Below are 17069 nucleotides of genomic sequence, written 5' to 3' on the forward strand. Positions count from 1 at the left end.
TGGTGCTTTATTCACTCAATGCAATTTCACTCTCTAGGTTCTTTTTTAATATTTATTTTTTAGGTGTAGATGGAAACAACACCATGCCTTTATTTTATGTGGTGCTGAGGACTGAACCCGTGTCCCGCCCATGCAAGGTGAGCGCTCTACCACTGAGCCACAATCCCAGCCCTCAATAGGTTCTTAATCAAGAAAAATGCCAATCCTTAATGCTAGGCACCCCAATAGACATAATCAATTCACAGCAAACAATTCTAGATTAATTTAAGCATTGCAGACATTCCCTCTGCATGCTTATTCTTCTCAAGCCTCCTTGCTGAGCCAATCCCCCCCCAAACACCCTTTATCTTGTAGGGGAACCAAAGAGTGCTTCTCCCTCCCTGTAGGTTTTAGGAGTCTCTGCTGTGTCCAACTTTCTCTTTTGTTTTTAATACTTATAAGGTTCTTGGTTAGCACCTGGATGGCCATCTTAAATGACAGCTGCCATTTTAAGGAAAACATTTCACTTTCCTGACCAAGGGTGTTTCTGAGAAAGGCTCACCAGCATTCAAATTAAACAATCCATTTCATGGTGTTCATGTGGGCTCTGTTCTCCTCACAGTTAGATAATTTTCTTCAAATTAAAACTTCCCCCTGGAGTCACATCAATATTGGACTTACTTATTCATTTGTTTGTTCATGTACTTTTGTGGTTCTGGGGATGGAACCCAGGCCCTTCCACATGCTAGGCAAGTGCTCCACCACTGATCTATGTCCCCAGGCCCTCAGTTATTTTTTATGAAGTTCACTCATTTCTGTAGAAAAACATGGGTTCTGGGTTCCCAGATTGTACAGGTGAAATTGGCCAGTGTTCCAGAAGGGGATCTAGACTCTTTTGATGCAGATGCACAAAGGAATGTGCACCTTCCAGTAGCACTCCAGAGAGTGGAACCCAGTCCCCTTCTAACCCGGCCACCCTTACACACCAGTTCCTGTTTGTCATGACATCCTACAGTTGTGGGCTGTCTCACAGCACAAATGAACCTAGAGTCAAAAGATGAGGAATTCAAAGAGCAGCCTGGGTGCTTTATCCCTAGGGCTGTGTGGGGACACATGCAGCTCTCAGTCCTTATACAATCCAAGGAGTCTGGACACACCAGAATATCTTCAAGTCCCTTTTTGTTCATGAAAACCCTTAAAACCACCAGTGATGACACATCTCATATTGCAGATCATCCTTGCCTTTATTTGATCCTAGAATCCAGCAGCAGAGCAGAATGAATGCTGTTCAGAACACCCCACCCCACCCACCACACATGCAAGTTAGACATAGAGCCAGAAGAAAAAAAGTGTCATAAAGAGGGGTGAGGCACACAGATCCCTGCGTGGGGACAGATGGGCTGGCTGTGTAGGACCTGGACTCTGCTACCTGTTCCAAGAGTGAGTTGCAGTCTGCTTACACATCCAACTGGGTTCTAGATCACTGTGTATGGAGAAGCCTTCAGGCCCAAATGAGAACACATACACAGGCAGCTTTAGGATGACTCAAAAGAAGATTGGCTGGGCCTCCTTCTCCTCCTTGGATGGGAAGCTAAGGCTAAGGTCACTGCATAATCCCACCAGCCTGAGTCCTCAGCAGGAGTCGTCATTTAGGGGATGTTGGTCTAAGACCAGGCAGCACAGGCTGGGCCACCCTTTTGCCCACAGCCACCTCATCCTTACTCATCCTCTGATCATCTGCTGATTGAAAGCCTTGAGTCCCTGGGTAGGGAGAGATGGGAAGTGTTAGGGGAGGATCTGTCAGTTATGAGCAGCCTTCTCCCCCACCAGAAGGTGGTAATTTATAAAGTTTAATTTAGACACATTTGCAAGTATGATCTACCTATATAATTCTACTATTTTGATGAAAGCTAATTTGGATGGTTTCATTGGCCATGATTACATTGTTTCAGGAAAGACTTTGTAGCAGCATGATGGGGAAGTTTTTGTGAGGCCCAGAGACCCTATTTCATTCTCATTGCATCCAAAGACCAAGTCGCCAAGTTTCTAGGTCTATGTGGAGGAGACCCACAAGGATGGGCAAACCTTGAGTGTCTGGGAGGCACTGAGGTCACCTGAGAAGGGCTTTTTGAAATTTTACTCTCCGCATAGAATGCTCCAGGCCTCCTGTGTTCCCCTACATGGATTATGCCACAGGGTAGCCACAGATAATGACCTGATTTCAGTTGGATGCCTTGAGTTTCTGGTAATGAACCTCATTGATCACCAAGAACTTGGTGGTACTTCTCCATCAGCCCCTGGAGAATTCCAGTGTCAAAATCAGAAAACTAGGTAAAACCATCATGGAAGATGTCAGAGGACTAATGTTGAGATTCCATTCATTTCAGACTATTTATTTATGCACCATCCATGAAACAAAATAGTTTCTTTATATGTGCATAAAGTCTAAATCCCATTCTAAAAATCCAGGTCCCTAGTGATGACCATATACAGACACATATGGCTCTATACAGAAGGTCCAATCTTCAGGGGCTTCCTTCCAATGTAGCCCCCAGCATCTGATTCCTTTCCCCATCCATACTTCAGACAGTGTCTGAAATGCTGGGCTCTGAGTTTCCTTCATGATCCCTCTACATCCTGGTAATACATCCAGTTGCGTAGAGGGCAGCTTTTCATACACACCCAACTAGGCAGCTGTTGGACAGAAACAGTGATTGAGGCCCCGGTTGTAGATGAACATGTAGCCACATTGAGGACAGGGCAAAGTATAGAAAATAAGGACCTGTGGCTGCCTAAAGTCCTTCAAAAGTTCTGTGAGCTCAGCACAGAGTTGGGAACATCTCCCTGGGTGGATGGCACCCTGGGCATCGTAGCTCTCCAGAGGGGCAGGGTATAGCTCTATGCTCAACTGGCTCAGCCTTGCAGTGTGACAGAGCAGGTCCCTGAGGACTGACATGGAGATGCCATTCCGGAAAAAGCACAGGGTCCTGAGCTGGGAGCAGCGGCTCAGGGCAGGCAGGATGGCTTGGAGCTGGGATTCCGTCATCTCACAGGCTTCCAAGTCCAACCTGTAAAGAGTGGCTGCAACAGTCTCCAGCAGAATTTTGAGGGGCTCTGGACTGAAATTGGTCAGTTTGATGTATCTCAGATCCAGTTGTCTTAGCTGGCTGGTGATTGGGCAGCGGGAGAGATAATTCCAGTCGGAATCTGAGAGCGGGCACTTGGTTATGGAGAGGGTCTCCAGGGGGGTCTTCAGGTGCCTAAGGAGGAACCAGGCAGTTAGTTCTGAGGGAGAAGATTAAGTGGCCCAAACCCAAGGTCACTGTGATCTTCTGAACATGGTTGACATTTTGTAGAATCTGCTCATTCAGGTCACTCCATTTCAACCTGAAACTTTCACCACTACTTGTGTCCCCAGGTGGGTCCTGCATCTCTATGAATGTCACCCTCAATGACAAGCAGAATGCCACATATCTAGCCCCAGGAAGTCAGGAAGAGTCATGTGCCAAAGGCAAATCCAGGAAAGCTGTGTCCAAACACACTGGGGTCAACCCCTGCAGGGCTCCCTCCCTGCCCCTCAGCAAGGTCTCCCTCCTGCTCTTCACTCACAACCCCGAGTCCTCACCTGGAGCTCAGACCTGCCTTCCCCAGGAGGGCATTAGAAGTGGGCTCCTCTGCTCCCAGATGAGGACAACAGGGCTTCCTTGTTGAACAGGTACACGTGTGGGGGCGTCCCTCCTTCAAAGTCCTCACCTCTACCCTGCTTTGTTCCCCTGTCGCTGGACAGGGCTCCCAGGGAAGGAACCTCACACCCACCTCACTAGCTCCTGTCCCCATCAGCTGGCTTCCCAGCATGATGTCACTTCCCAGACCATGAACCCTGGTTTAGCCCTATGCTCTAACCCAGGTTAGGAGATGGAGCTTCAGGATACAACAGGAAGAGATGATGGGTTATTTACCTTCCAGTTCCTTCTTCACCACGAGAGGGTCAGTGGGTGGCACACAGTAGGTGCCCTTTCAGATTTACTGATACTGCTCTGCAGAGGATGCTCACCCCTTTACTCACCTCAGCACCTGCTCCAGGTGGCCCTCGAGGAGGAGGACAGCATCCATACATAACTTCCGCAGGCAGTCCATCCTGCGGAACTGCGAGGTAAGCTGGGACAGCAGCCACTCCTGCTCCTCTGGGGAGGTGTGGGCAGGCATGCAGACCTCGGAGACAAGCAGCTTCCTCAGGTTCCTCATCTGGCCCAAGAAAGGAGCATAAGCAACCAAGGTGGAGGGCACCCATGTGCAGTGCACTTCCACCTTCTGCACAGAGTCCAGCTGCAACAGTCTTAGGACATTCATGGTGTGGCTGGTGGGTTTCCCAAAGATCTTCAGCCTATTGCAATACAGGTGCAGCCTGTCCCTTCTCTGTGTGACCCATAAGAACAAAAGAGACAGGAATTCATCCAGGGGCCCCTCTGTGAGGCACAAGTCTATGAATATCTTCAAGGGCAGCTTAGCTGCAATTGCTGGACCAAGTTTCAATGTTCGATTCTTCTTAATGCCCTCTTGTGAGCAGGCATCGACCACGGCTCCAGACCACGTCCTCCAGAAGTTCCGTGCAACCATCCGCAAATCCAGCACCTGCAGTTTCCACCTCCTGCAGGGACCACAGCAGAGTGTCAACCCTTCCCCTCTCAGCTGCTGCTCCCTGCTCTACCTCTTCCATCGGTCTCACTTTTCTCCATCTACCTCCCTCCAATCCAGCCTGGTGTCCTCACTTGTACAGACTGAGGCAGGGGCAGGTACAGCCTCATTCAGGGGTCAGCACAGCTGCCACAAGCACCTCCACATCTGGAAGCCTTTCCCATGTGGGGCTCAGCATGGCCAAGGCCTCTCCACCCCTCCTTGCTGGCAGCACAGGAAGCCTGTGGAGCACACTTCAGCACCCACTCTCCCTGCCTATACCCATCCCTTCCCTGGCACCGAGGGTGCTCCCTTCCAGGCCACCTGGGTCCCCCTCACCTGGGGCAATCCTGCTGGGCAAGCAGCATGTCCAGCCCATCCAGTGCCACTCGGAGCATCTCAGGCTGTGGCTGCCTCATCAGGGCCCCCAGGGGCAGGCAGGTGAAGGGCCAGGCCTGCACCATTTTCTTCAGGACCTCAGTGTGTCCCCCACTGAAGGCCTCCACAAAGAGTGGTGGGAAGAGCTCTATGGGCAGGTCCTCCAGATCCAGGACCGCCCTGGACTTGTCACTCAGCAGGCTGCGCCCTGCCAGCTCCAACAGCGTGGGTGGGGACTGGATGCTCATCCTGGGGAGTCTGAAAGAAGAAGGATCCTGGAAAATGGTCCAGAGAAAATGCCACTATCCCATCCATTGCCAGCCACTGGGAACGGGGTACTGGGGAGTCTAAAACTCATCCTAACCTTAATGGGGGAAAGCCTTTGCTTATTACTTTGTCTGTATAAAATGGGAATTTTGGTGTCATGTGACTTAATGCAGTAGGATCCTCTGTTTGAATAACTACAGAGGCTCAGAAAGGAGTTGCCCTCACATGGGTGATGTTATTTTTTATTTCAAAAAATTAAATGGGCAATTATAAAGCATGTGCCCATATTATAAAATACTTGAAAATTAGAAGAGTCTCATGGATATCTGTTACACATGTGAGATCTGCCACCTTATTTGGGAGGTCAAGAGAACAAACAGATCAGAAGAACAGAGTCTGTGAAGTGTTGCATGAGATAGTTTGAAGCTTTTGGTTTATTTGTTTAAACAAATTATAAAATTACAAAACTACATAAGCTTTAAAGTATAATTTGGGGGATGAGGCAATATTGGGGATTGAATTCAGGACACTCAACCAGTAAGTCACTGCCCCAAGCCATATTTTGTATTTTTATTGGAGACAGGGTCTCACTAATTTGTTCAGCATCTCATGCTGCTGTGGCTGGCTTTGAACTCTAATTCTCTGGCCTCCTCAAACTCTGGAGGTGTTGGCATTACAGGTGTGTGCCACCACACCCAACAAAACAGTATAATTTTAAGGGCACACAAAGTAAACATTTTCATTATCAGGAAATAGAATTCCAATCAATTAGATGAAATAGGATTGCAATTCACTTCCTTGGTTAAGTAATTTTAAATTGGCTTTGCCTGGAGCTCAGTGGAAGAGCACTTTCCTCGGACATGTGAGGCACTGGGCTTGATCCTCAGCAGCACGTAAAAATTATTAAATGATGGGTGAGGACATACCTCTGTTGATAGAGTGCTTGCCTCCCATGCACAAGACTCTGGGTCAATCACCATATCACCAAATAAATAAGTGGATAAATAAATAAATTATATTGTCCATATAAACTTTAAAAAAACAACAATTTAGAAAAAGAAAAAGTGCGGGGCGTGCGTGCACAAGCCTGTAATCCCAGGGTCTCCAGAGAACTCAGACTGGGGGATGATGCGATCAAAGTCAGCCTCAGCAAGAGTAGGCGCCAAGCAACTCAGTGAGACCCTGTCTCAAAATACAGCACGAAACAGGGATGCGGATGTGGATAAGTGTTTGAGTGCCCCTGCGTTCAATAGCCCATACCAAAGAAAGAAAGTAAGAAAATTGAAAGTGACATGAACCAAAGTGGAAATCCTAGAGTTCAGGATCAAGGTAAAACTACACTGAGAGGCAAAATCGACGTTCTAAGTTGGTTCATGAGAAAAGTCAGGGAAAACACTTGTCCTGAATCCGCACAGGTGAGGCGGGGACGGGGTGGTGCTCAGGGCCGTGAGGGACTTACGGGATCTCTCCAGGTGTGCAGGGTTCTCGGAGCCTCAGCAGGCCAGGCTGGTTCTCCTTGGGCTCCAGGACTCTTGTGTTTCTCTTCTGGCTCCACAGAAGCTTTTATGGACCTCTCTGACCACGCCCCCACCTCTATCTGATTGGCTGGCATCCAATCAGAAAGCAGTATCTGATCAGGTTCTCCAGTCTCCACCCACTTAATCCTGATCCGATTTTCTTCCTCCAGATTGATTGATTGAATCGATCTCATGAAAGTGCGCAGAATCCGGGGGAGTGTGACAGTCAGGGATGCGTCCCTCCATGCACTCCACACCATGGACTCAATGTTGTCCATATGTGACCCTCCTGTTCCTCCCGTGAGACAGAAAAGCACTGAATCCCTACGAAAAAACAACACCTGAAAATAGCTTTCAATGGGGTCTTTGGCCATATGAAAATTATTTGAATTTTTTTTTCCAAAAATTTCCATAGTAAAAACAGCTTTTTGAGGACAGTATTGTCATCCACGAAGACCACAGAATGGAAACCATGTTTACAACAGTCACACAAGTATCGAGTTACCTTGCAGCAAATCTGGGCACACTCAGAGAGGAAGAGCAGACAAGGAGGGTGGAATCAGTCTTCTAGACTTCGGGCAAGACTCCTCCTGTTTGTCTGTCTGTACTGGGATTGAACTCATTGGTTCTCTACCACTGAATCACATCTCCTGCCCCTCTTTTTTTGCTTTTATTTGGAGATATTTTCTCACTAATTTCTTAGGTCCTCACTAAGTTGCTGAGGCTGGCCTCAAATTTGCCATCCTCCTGCCTCAGTCTCCTGAGTTGCTGTGATTATAGGCATGGGGCAACATGCGCCTGATGGGGACTTGGAAAAGTCTGAAATCCACCAAGGGGGGAAACTGTGGGCAACTTGGGAGAGAGAGACACAGGGTGGGACAGCAGGTGTTCCTGGCATCAGGAAGGCCACCCACTGGAGAGTCTTCCTGCAGAATCAGGGACCCGAGGGCACATCTCCCAGGCTGCCTTTGCTCCAGGCAGTTTCCAGGGCTCTTTAGGCTGTGAGAAGTTCACAGGCAAAGGAAAAATTGAAGAGTCTGAGTATAAAGTGATTCAGGAATTGAGGAAGGAGAGACGGAAAGAGAAGGAGTGATTGGATGGTGAGCCATGTGAGGGGAGCACTTACAGGGGAGATGTAGAAGGAATGGTTTGATTGGCGGCAGATACAGCATTGCATTTCTGCTTTGTGGTTCTGTCTTTGTGTTAGTCAGCTTTTTCACGCTGTCACTACAACACCCAACCCTAACAACTACACAGGAGGGAAAGTTTATCTGGGGACTCATGGTTTCAGAGGTCGCAATGCACACACAGCAGATTCCATTTCTTGGGCCCTCACCTTCAAGGTGAGGCTGACCATTATGGCAGGAGATTGTGGCAGAGGGAAGGTGCTCACATTATTAGAGAACAGAGAGGCAGAGAGATGGCCCCTTGCCAGATACAAAATATACAAATCATATTCACACCCCAATGATCAGCTTCCTCCAGCCACACCACACCTGCCCCCTGATATCACTCAGTTAATCCCATTAGGAATTAATTTACTGACAAGGTTAAGGCTATAAACCAATCATGTCTCCTCCCAAACCATTGTCTCACAGGTGAGCTGTTGGGAGACACAGAATCTAAACCGTGATGGTCTTCTTGGGTATCTTGTTGGAAAATATCCCTGCTCACATCACAGTTGGATACTTACAGTTGCCTGAGATGATTTTTGGTTTCTGTTTCACCTAATAACTTACCACAAATGACCTACATTTAATCTCCTATGTGTGCAGTGAATTAGGGCTAAGGCTATTTCAGAGACCTCATTGCTTTTTAGGCTCCACAACAATTGAAATCTGGTCTCTCAATTGAATTCTGAATTTCTCTGCCATTTGTCTGTGTGTAGCCAGCTGAAAGGGTGACTTCACACCACAGCCCTGCCTTCTCTTACCACCCTTGACTTGGTGCAGGAGGCAGGTAGACGTTACTGTCAACCTAAGTCACAACAGACAGTGGCTCCCCAAAGAACAAGGGTAGTCAGACATAATAGGGCAGGAATGCAGGACACCCAAAGAAAGATGAGTCAGAGCCCCATCCAGGAGGCAAAGGGAGACAGGGTGTCAAAGGCAGCTTTGATCAATTCTCACTGGCTCCACAGATTCAGTACCAAGGGTGGCCTCAGTTCAAGGACAACAGGCAGCTACTGGCCAGGAGTCCTCCTAGAAAACATGGGGGTACAGGTTGGGGTGGATTTTATGAAAACCTGAGGTTGTGGCTGACTGATTTGTGATAGTTCCTGCCATCAGGCAGGGCTGCCCAGGGACCCTCCCTTCCCAGCACCCTGCTTCCCCTTCATCAGTATTTGACACAGTTCCTGCCTGTTGATTTCAGCACCATTAGGTTTCCCCCTTGGGATGAAGATTTTTTCTCTGGATGCTTCACACAATGGTTAGGGTTTGATTCTCTCTCGGTGCCAGGATGGACTTTTCCTGGTTGGTCCAGTCTCCCATTGGAGGGAATGAATAGATGAGTCGGAATCAATGTTGAAACTCATTGAGCCACATTTGAACAAGGTGGGTTTGGAGGGAGTGGCTCTCCACCAGGAAGTCACTGTTAAATTCAATTTTGCCTGTTCATTAGGCCTTGGGCACCTCTTCTCCAAGCTCCAGCCTTTATTATTCTATGAAGAGTTAGACTTTTGCAGAAATTTTATGAGTACAGGTGTTCATTTTTAAAAAATATTTAGGCCTAGAATTTATTTATTTTTATTTTTTGTTTTTTGGCATTGGGGATTGGACTCAGGAAAGCTTTACCACTGAGCTACATCCTCAGGTTTTTTCATTTTTTAATTCATTACTTAGTTAATGAAATTATTTATTTATTCAGTTTGGGTGCCAAGGTTTGAACCCAGGGGAACTATACCACTGAGCTACATTACCAGCCCATTTTTTTTTTAAATTTTGTTTTGAGACAGGTTCTCACTAAATTACTGTGACTGGCCTTGAATTTGAGATCCTTCTGCCTTAGCCTGCTAAGTAGATGGTGTTATGGGGAGTCCCTCTAGAAAGCACTCTAAGTCTGAATTTCAAATCAAAAGAGAGCTTTACTTCCCTGACTAGGGACTGTCACCCACCACAGAGACTCAGGCTCTGTGAGAGGACAGCAGCCTCCTGGTCCATCCAAAGACAATATAAGCACAAAATCCACAACTCAGTGACCTGCTTATCGTCATGTAAGCTACCAATCATAGAAATTAAAACATGAATAAGTGCAGCCTCTGGGCCCTAGGCAGGACCAGAATTCTCCAGTCAGCAAGCCAGCACATTAGCTTTCAGTTCAGTTAAGCAGGGTCCTGGGTTCAAGCAGGTGCTAGACCGTCACACCCTGAATTTGGGTGGGGGCCAGTGGGGCGAGAATGTACTTCAAAGTCATGTAGACCCACAATAGAATTCAAGCCCCGGATGTAGCTCTCCACCACCACCACTGCCTCCTGAGTAGGGTACAATCTGTGGGGTACAAAGTACAGAACGGCAATTGTTTTTTTAAATAAGAAAACAGCTGTCATTTCAGTTTCTCAGAAACAGCTCTTGTAACAGTTGTTCATAGGAGGCAGCAAAATGGAGTCTCAGGCCTGTCTATGACAGTTCTTGCCTTATAATTGTCTTATCTCACTTTTCAAAATTTTATATCCATCGTCTGTATTTTCTTCTAATCTGGAGCCTATAACTGACACACTTATTGATTATATTTATCAGTTCATACCATAGCAGATGGGATTACAAGTATTCACCACCACACCTTTTTAAAATTATAATTTGAAAAGGTAGACAATTTGCCTAGCATGCATGAGAACCTGGGTTTGATCCCTAGCAACAATCAATAAAGAATTGAATAAATAAATACATAGATAGGTAGATGAGATACCTGTGTTCAAGTAAACTTGTTAGAGGTTTTTTCTTCTTAATCAATTAATCTGATTTTAGTTATATTCAGGGAAAAAATCCAAATGATAGCTCTTGATGATAAAAATTTAGATTTTTAACATGGTTAAAAATCTGTTGGGAATTTACTATAACCAGCTATTAACAAGGTGATTTGATTGGCATTCATTTTAATCTAGAGTCCAGAATTATGTCTGAGAACATATGAGACATTGTATGAATTTTTGCCATTTTAAAGCAAATATTAATAAAATATCCAAATAAATATTACTTGAAAAAGTTATGTCATATTTGACACAACTTCCCATCACATCAAATTAGGCTAATTGCCTTAATGTCTCTCTTCTAGAAATCTCTTGAGCAACTATGGAATTCTCTAGAACATCCCAATGTTAGCTCAAGTTCAAGTGGCAATGTAGACTTTGATCCTAGAGAAGTTAGTAAATAATCTCCAAAGGTTTAAAGCACTTCATGAAACTTGGGGTCCTAGATCATTATCAAAGATAAGTCATTTAACCAGAGTCATGAAAGATATTTAAAGTGAATAAGGAAAGTTATGTCCTATGAAGTAATACTTCAACTTTTAACAGAGATGATTCAGTTTTCCTTTTCCCATGTAATCAGAGAACTTGAGAAAATCAACTTGAAGCCTAAAAACTGACTCTCCCCTCCTCCAGTACTGAGCATTGAACCAGGGGCACTCTACTACTAAGCTACCTGCTCAGTTCTCTTTGTTTTATTTTCAAACAGCCTTACCAAATGGCCAAGTCTGGCCTGAATCTTGCCATCCTGCTGCCTCAGGCTCCTGAGAATCTGGAATTACAGGTATGGCCCACCTCACGTGGCTTAAAATGAACTTCTTAAAGAGCAGCTGTTTGAGAGATGTTCAACTGGAATATTCCACGTGGGAGCCATTACTGTTTTTAAATGTCTTTGGAATCATTTGCCCACCAGTTTCAAAATGTGCTTGAGAAGGAACCATAATAGACTCCTCTGCAGTGCAGAAGAAAGGCCCTCCTGGAGTTCCTTGGAATTTGCAGGTCCCATTCTGTGTTTTGTTAATCTCTTGAGAGCCAATGATAAAAATCCTATGATCTTGTTTGGAGAATAAGGAGTTTAGAAACAATTTGTGTGTGTGTGTGTGTGTGTGTGTGTGTGTGTGTGTGTGTGTGTAATGTTGTGGTTTTTCAGAGTCCTCCTGTAAGTCTATTATCAAACTAGCAAGCTCAAGGACCTTTTCCTGCATGGTCCCCTGTCCTCCACTTTTGTGAGGTTTTGGTACAAATAATTCCATTTTGATTCTGCAGTCTTTCACAGTAGCATCATCACCTGGGTTACTGTGGCCACGGAATATTCTAAGCTATTACATGGTCAGTATTGGCTCCCTTAAGTTGTCTAAATCTGATGACAATCACTTGGCATGCATGAGGCTGCTGGAGTGTGTGTGTGTGTGTGTGTGTGTGTGTGTGTAGTACCAGGGATTGTGTACTTGGGGCACTTTACTACTGAGCTACACCCCCAAAACTTTTTATATTTTTATTTGAGACAGGGTCTGACTATGTTGCTCAGGCTGGCTTGGAATCTCTGATCCTCCTGCCTCAGCCTCCCAAGTTACTGGGATTGTAAGTGTGCACATCAGTACCTGGCCATAGAGCATTAAAAACTCTCAAGAGATTACATTGCATCGGGGAACAAGTGCCATAACTAAAAGGAGAATAATAGCCTCAGACTCAAAATTCCTCTGGATGAATGTTACACCAATACAGAGACCCTCAAATAACCCTCAGACCACACTTTGCCATTCCAATTAAGCCTTTATTGCTGGCCAGCAGCAGACACTGTACTCTCTAAAATTGAGATGGTCAGAGTAGCACACCACCTTCAGTGATGCCTCATATTTAAGCCAAAAACCACAAAAGGGAGATTTGGGGTCTAGCCAATGTAAGCAAGCACCTTGAGTATGAAAAGAAGAGCAGTGCACTCTGATTTTATTGATGTTTTTATACTAACCAAGTTTTAGACTCTGTAAGGTGGAACAATGCTCTAAAATAACAGTTGCTGTTTCACCAGAGATGTCCAAACCTTCATTTGTCCAGTTAGTTGCTCTAGAGAGTAAAACTTAACAGACACAATGTAATTAATATTTTAAAAAGTGTTTTTCATTTTAATATGTAAATCAAACTCTGATTTATATCAGCACATTAATATTTGCTGTTAGGGAATAACCTTGAATACTTTTAACTATTTTTGTTACATATATAAACAACTTAGTATAAAGAAACATTGTAATATTTAACCTTTATTTATAGATGTTTATATTCCTTACTTAGAGCCTATTGTTTACTTAGATGTATTATAATTATATATTACCACATAAAGACTTTCTGACCTGGAAACATGTTTTTTTACTGAATATGTTTTTTATATTTAGAACCTTTTAATAATTTTTAATCCATGGATACCTTTTTTGTTTATACCTTAAAATAACTCTTATCAATTTCTGACTTTAGATAAATTAATCCATTTTAATAACAGGAAATATATTTACAGTACTCTAATTGAAATGCAGTTGAAACCTCTTGACATTTTTGTATATAGAATTATACCCGCTGGGACTTTTAACTTTTAGTAACCTTGTTTTTGTGATAACATAAAGTAATTTTAAATTTTTTAAATTTACCAATATATGAAAACACCAACAGTGCATAAATATTTTACCTTATGGAATTTAAAGAGTTAAGATTACTTGATATCGTATTTAACAGTTAACATTTAAACTTTGTAAACCAATGAGATGTCTCTAACAACACATCCATGATTAATTTCATATAGGTCAGATGTAATTTACATTTTTTTAAAAAAAAAGGTATAAGACAAGTGCATAGAATAGCATTTGTAATTTTTTCCCATTGAAGAAAAATCCTAGAGACAATGGATATTAGACACTTTATAGATACTAATATTTTATTAACAACTGTTTGACCACCTAGAAACAAATCTGAAACTTGTTTAAGTTGCATTAGTAACTTTAAAGACGTTTTTACCTTTATTTATTTACCCAATTTCAATTGAACCTTTTAAATCGTATGAAGCAAAGGTATTTGGATCCATTTTTTAAATTTTAATTTATGAGCTCATATGTCAAATTTTAGTATCAAATATATGTAGACACATCAATACATGTTGATGGACAGTACACTGGTGCACCTACACAAAACAGACAGACAAAAGCCTTGTAGGTTATTTGTTAAAAACCTATTAGACTGAGAATTAACCCTTGTGAATTGGCCTTAGAACAAAGCAGAATGTAATCAGAAAATCATATTAACCTAGGCGTATCAGATCACAATTATGAATTTAACAAATATAGACTTTCAAAAACCTTCCTGGCCTTCTTCCTGAGGTGGTCCTGCTGATCAAAGGTGAAAAGAATTGAGGCAACATAGACAAATGACAGGGCCTTATTCCTCCCTGAAGGAACTTCCCAAAGAGGAACTCCATTGCTCTCCTCAGGAGAGTCACCCAGGTTGGGGTCCCATTGTATGGTTACATATGAGAGTCCAGTCCCCATTATCCACTCAGGGTGGGAACTGAGAGCTCTTTGGGAAGTTGGGGAGCAGAAGATAAGAGTCAAAGGCAAGTGTCTCTGATATGGTTTGGATATGAGGTGTCCTCCAAAAGCCTCTGTGTTAATGCAGGAGGTGAAATGATCAGATCATGAGAGATCTATTCCAATCAGTGGATTAATGCATCAAATGGATATATTTCTCTCTCTCTGTGTGTGTGTGTGTATTCTGATAATTAGCATGTTTTCAATCCTAGATAACCATTGACAAAATGCAGTTTCAGAAGCCTTCTCTGGCTGCTAAGGTCCTCTGACAATGACTGGTTTTAGCTGGGTTTCCATAACCCAGGGAGGTGCCATTCCAACCAGGACACAGTTCAACTTTCCTCCTCAGGGGTATTCCTGGGGCTTCTCCAAAGCTTTTGTTTGTCCAAGGCCTTTCCCAAATTCAAAGAGTCCTGTCCTTTCTGTCCTACAGTCTTTCAGTCTGATACCTTGTCAGGACTCTGGAGATAATCTTATGACCCAAGGCACTGGAGTGAGAAAAGGTGTGGGGGGATGACCAGAATGTCTGGCTGGGAGGTGCCCACAGAAGGCACATAGGAGACCACTCACCACCTGGAACTAGGGGAGAGCAGGGAGCTGGGGCTGCAGAGGTGGCCCCAGGCAGGGCTTGCTACGGGGCAAGTGGCAGCCTTGGGCAGGCTTGGAACATGGCCTGAGCTCTGTTTCCCTTTCCAGAAGGCTGTTGAGAGGACCATGCGCCCCAGAGGGAATTAACAAGAAACAGAGACACCATCAGAGGAATCATAGCCTCCAAGGTGAGAAAGACTGGCTTGCACTTGAGTGACCTTGGGCAGCTTGGCAGACCCTGGAGGTGGCCCTGGGCAACTTGACCCGAGGTTGCCCTTCTGCACCACACAGAGGAGTAAAGCTTCTCCTGGGCAGGGAAGAAACCTGCAGTGGCAAGGGTGGTAAGACTGGCCTTGGGGGAGTTGGGGAGTTGAGGCCCTGGGTTCCCAGGGGCCACAGGCAGCCAGGCTCTGCCTGCACCAGGGGTCTCGGGAGCTCTAGTCCAAGAAGAAACAACACCCAGCAGGAAAGCTAGATTCACACACAGCCAGGGTCCAGTTTTCTAGTTTCTTCTCCCCAGGGCCCGCCAAGATGGCCTCTATCCAGGTGCACCACCAGCCCCTACCCACTGTCCAGTAACAAAAACAAACAGGAAATCACTTTTGAGGTTGTTTTGAATTAATTTTCATGGCTGCTCTTCACTGTCAGTGCCAATCACAGAAAAGTGTAATCTGAAGCAAGAGCCACCTGGAAATCAGTGTCAAATGAGCCAGTAGAGGGCAGGCTTGTCCCAGTGTGTCCCCTTTCCTATCAAGTAACTTTCTACTGCTGGGTTCTGGAGCCAGATGTCATTGTGCCCAGTAGAGGGAATGGGCAGCTTGTGGGTGGACTCTGCCTTAGGTCAGGGTTGTCTATTTTCCCTTAGCTGTATTTATTTTGTTTCTATCCTTCTCCTCCTCCTCCTCCTCCTCCTTATTCTTTTTTTACCCCTCTTTCTCCTCTAGATTCTTCATCTTCTTTTTTGGTACTGGTGTTTGAACTCAGGGTACTTAACTACTGAGTCACATCCCCAGCTCTTTTCTATTTTTATTGAGGCAAGATCTCACTAAGCTGCTGATGGCCTTGTTAAATTGCTGAGGCTGGCTTTGAACTTGTGATCCTTCTGCCTCAGCCTCCTAAGGTGCTGGGATTACAATCATGGGCCACCACATCTGGTTCCCAGCCCTGTCTTATGCTGAGACAGGATCTCACTTTGTTATCCATAATAGTCTCAAACTCATGATCATCCTGCTGCAGCCTCTTATTTTTTTTTAAAGATAGAGTGAGAGAGAGAGGAGAGAGAGAGAGAGAGAATTTTTAATATTTATTTTTTAGTTCTCGGCGGACACAACATCTTTGTTGGTATGTAGTGCTGAGGATCGAACCCGGGCCACACGCATGCCAGGCGAGCGCGCTACCGCTTGAGCCACATCCCCAGCCCCCTGCTGCAGCCTCTTGAATAGCAGGATTATAGACATGTACCACCATGCTCAGTTTAAATGTAAGCAATGCTAAAAGCCACATATACTATTTGAGAACATTTGCAAGTAAGAGATGGAAAATGCTGACTCTGAGATGAGGCTTGATTGTCATGTGTATCTTGTACACGTGACCGTGTGCCATTTTGGAGTGGAGTTTCAGGAAAGAAATAGATCAGAATAGAGTCCAGCCTATGAAAAATATTGTGTGGTTCTAGGTTTGGTGACCTGCACCTCTAATCCCAGCTACCCAGGAGGCTGAGGCAGGAGGATCACAAGTTCCAGGGCAGCTTCAGTAATTTAGTGAGACCCCAATCCATTTAGTAAGATCCTGTCTCAAACTGAAAATATATAAATGAAAAGGAGATATAACTCTGTGGTGTAGTGCACAAAAACAAAACAAAAAATACAACAGGAAAAGGAAAAGAAAAACAGAAGGAAAGAAGTTTCATATGATCTCAACCAAAGCAGAAATCAAAACTATTGGGATGATGGGAAACTGCATGTAGAGACACTAAGTCCAAACCTCTAGTCATTTGAAGAGAAAGAAATGTGATATTCTCTTTGCATCACAAACTATGTGCCACCATGTTGGGTTTCGTTTTTGGTCCTGGGGACTGAACCCAGTGGTGCTCTACCACCGAGCTACATCTCCATCTCCTTCTAATTTTATTTT

The 17069-nt window shown here is 44.6% G+C and overlaps 1 protein-coding gene across 1 annotated transcript; it reads right to left on the reverse strand.

Moving 5' to 3' along the window:
• Positions 1-2665: 2665 nt before the first annotated feature.
• On the reverse strand, positions 2666-5279 carry LOC144368555 (PRAME family member 12-like). Its single transcript, XM_078027735.1, has 3 exons — positions 4993-5279; positions 4046-4627; positions 2666-3239 (listed from the first exon to the last, which is right to left on the reverse strand). The coding sequence occupies exons 1-3, from the start codon at positions 5277-5279 to the stop codon at positions 2666-2668; spliced, it is 1443 nt and encodes a 480-aa protein (XP_077883861.1).
• Between the last annotated feature and the right edge of the window lie 11790 nt (positions 5280-17069).

This window comes from Ictidomys tridecemlineatus, chromosome 11 (assembly GCF_052094955.1).
Source record: "Ictidomys tridecemlineatus isolate mIctTri1 chromosome 11, mIctTri1.hap1, whole genome shotgun sequence".
NCBI classification, from domain to species: Eukaryota; Metazoa; Chordata; class Mammalia; order Rodentia; family Sciuridae; genus Ictidomys; species Ictidomys tridecemlineatus.

What these genes read in the sequence shown, in the direction of transcription:
- LOC144368555 (XM_078027735.1), bottom strand. Translation starts at nt 5,279, where the DNA reads ATGAGCATCCAGTCCCCACCCACGCTGTTGGAGCTGGCAGGGCGCAGC. An exon ending in GCCCAGCAGGATTGCCCCAG is followed by an intron (nt 4,628 to 4,992) that starts GTGAGGGGGACC and finishes TGGTCCCTGCAG; the next exon opens with GAGGTGGAAACTGCAGGTGC. An exon ending in CACCTGGAGCAGGTGCTGAG is followed by an intron (nt 3,240 to 4,045) that starts GTGAGTAAAGGG and finishes GTTCCTCCTTAG; the next exon opens with GCACCTGAAGACCCCCCTGG.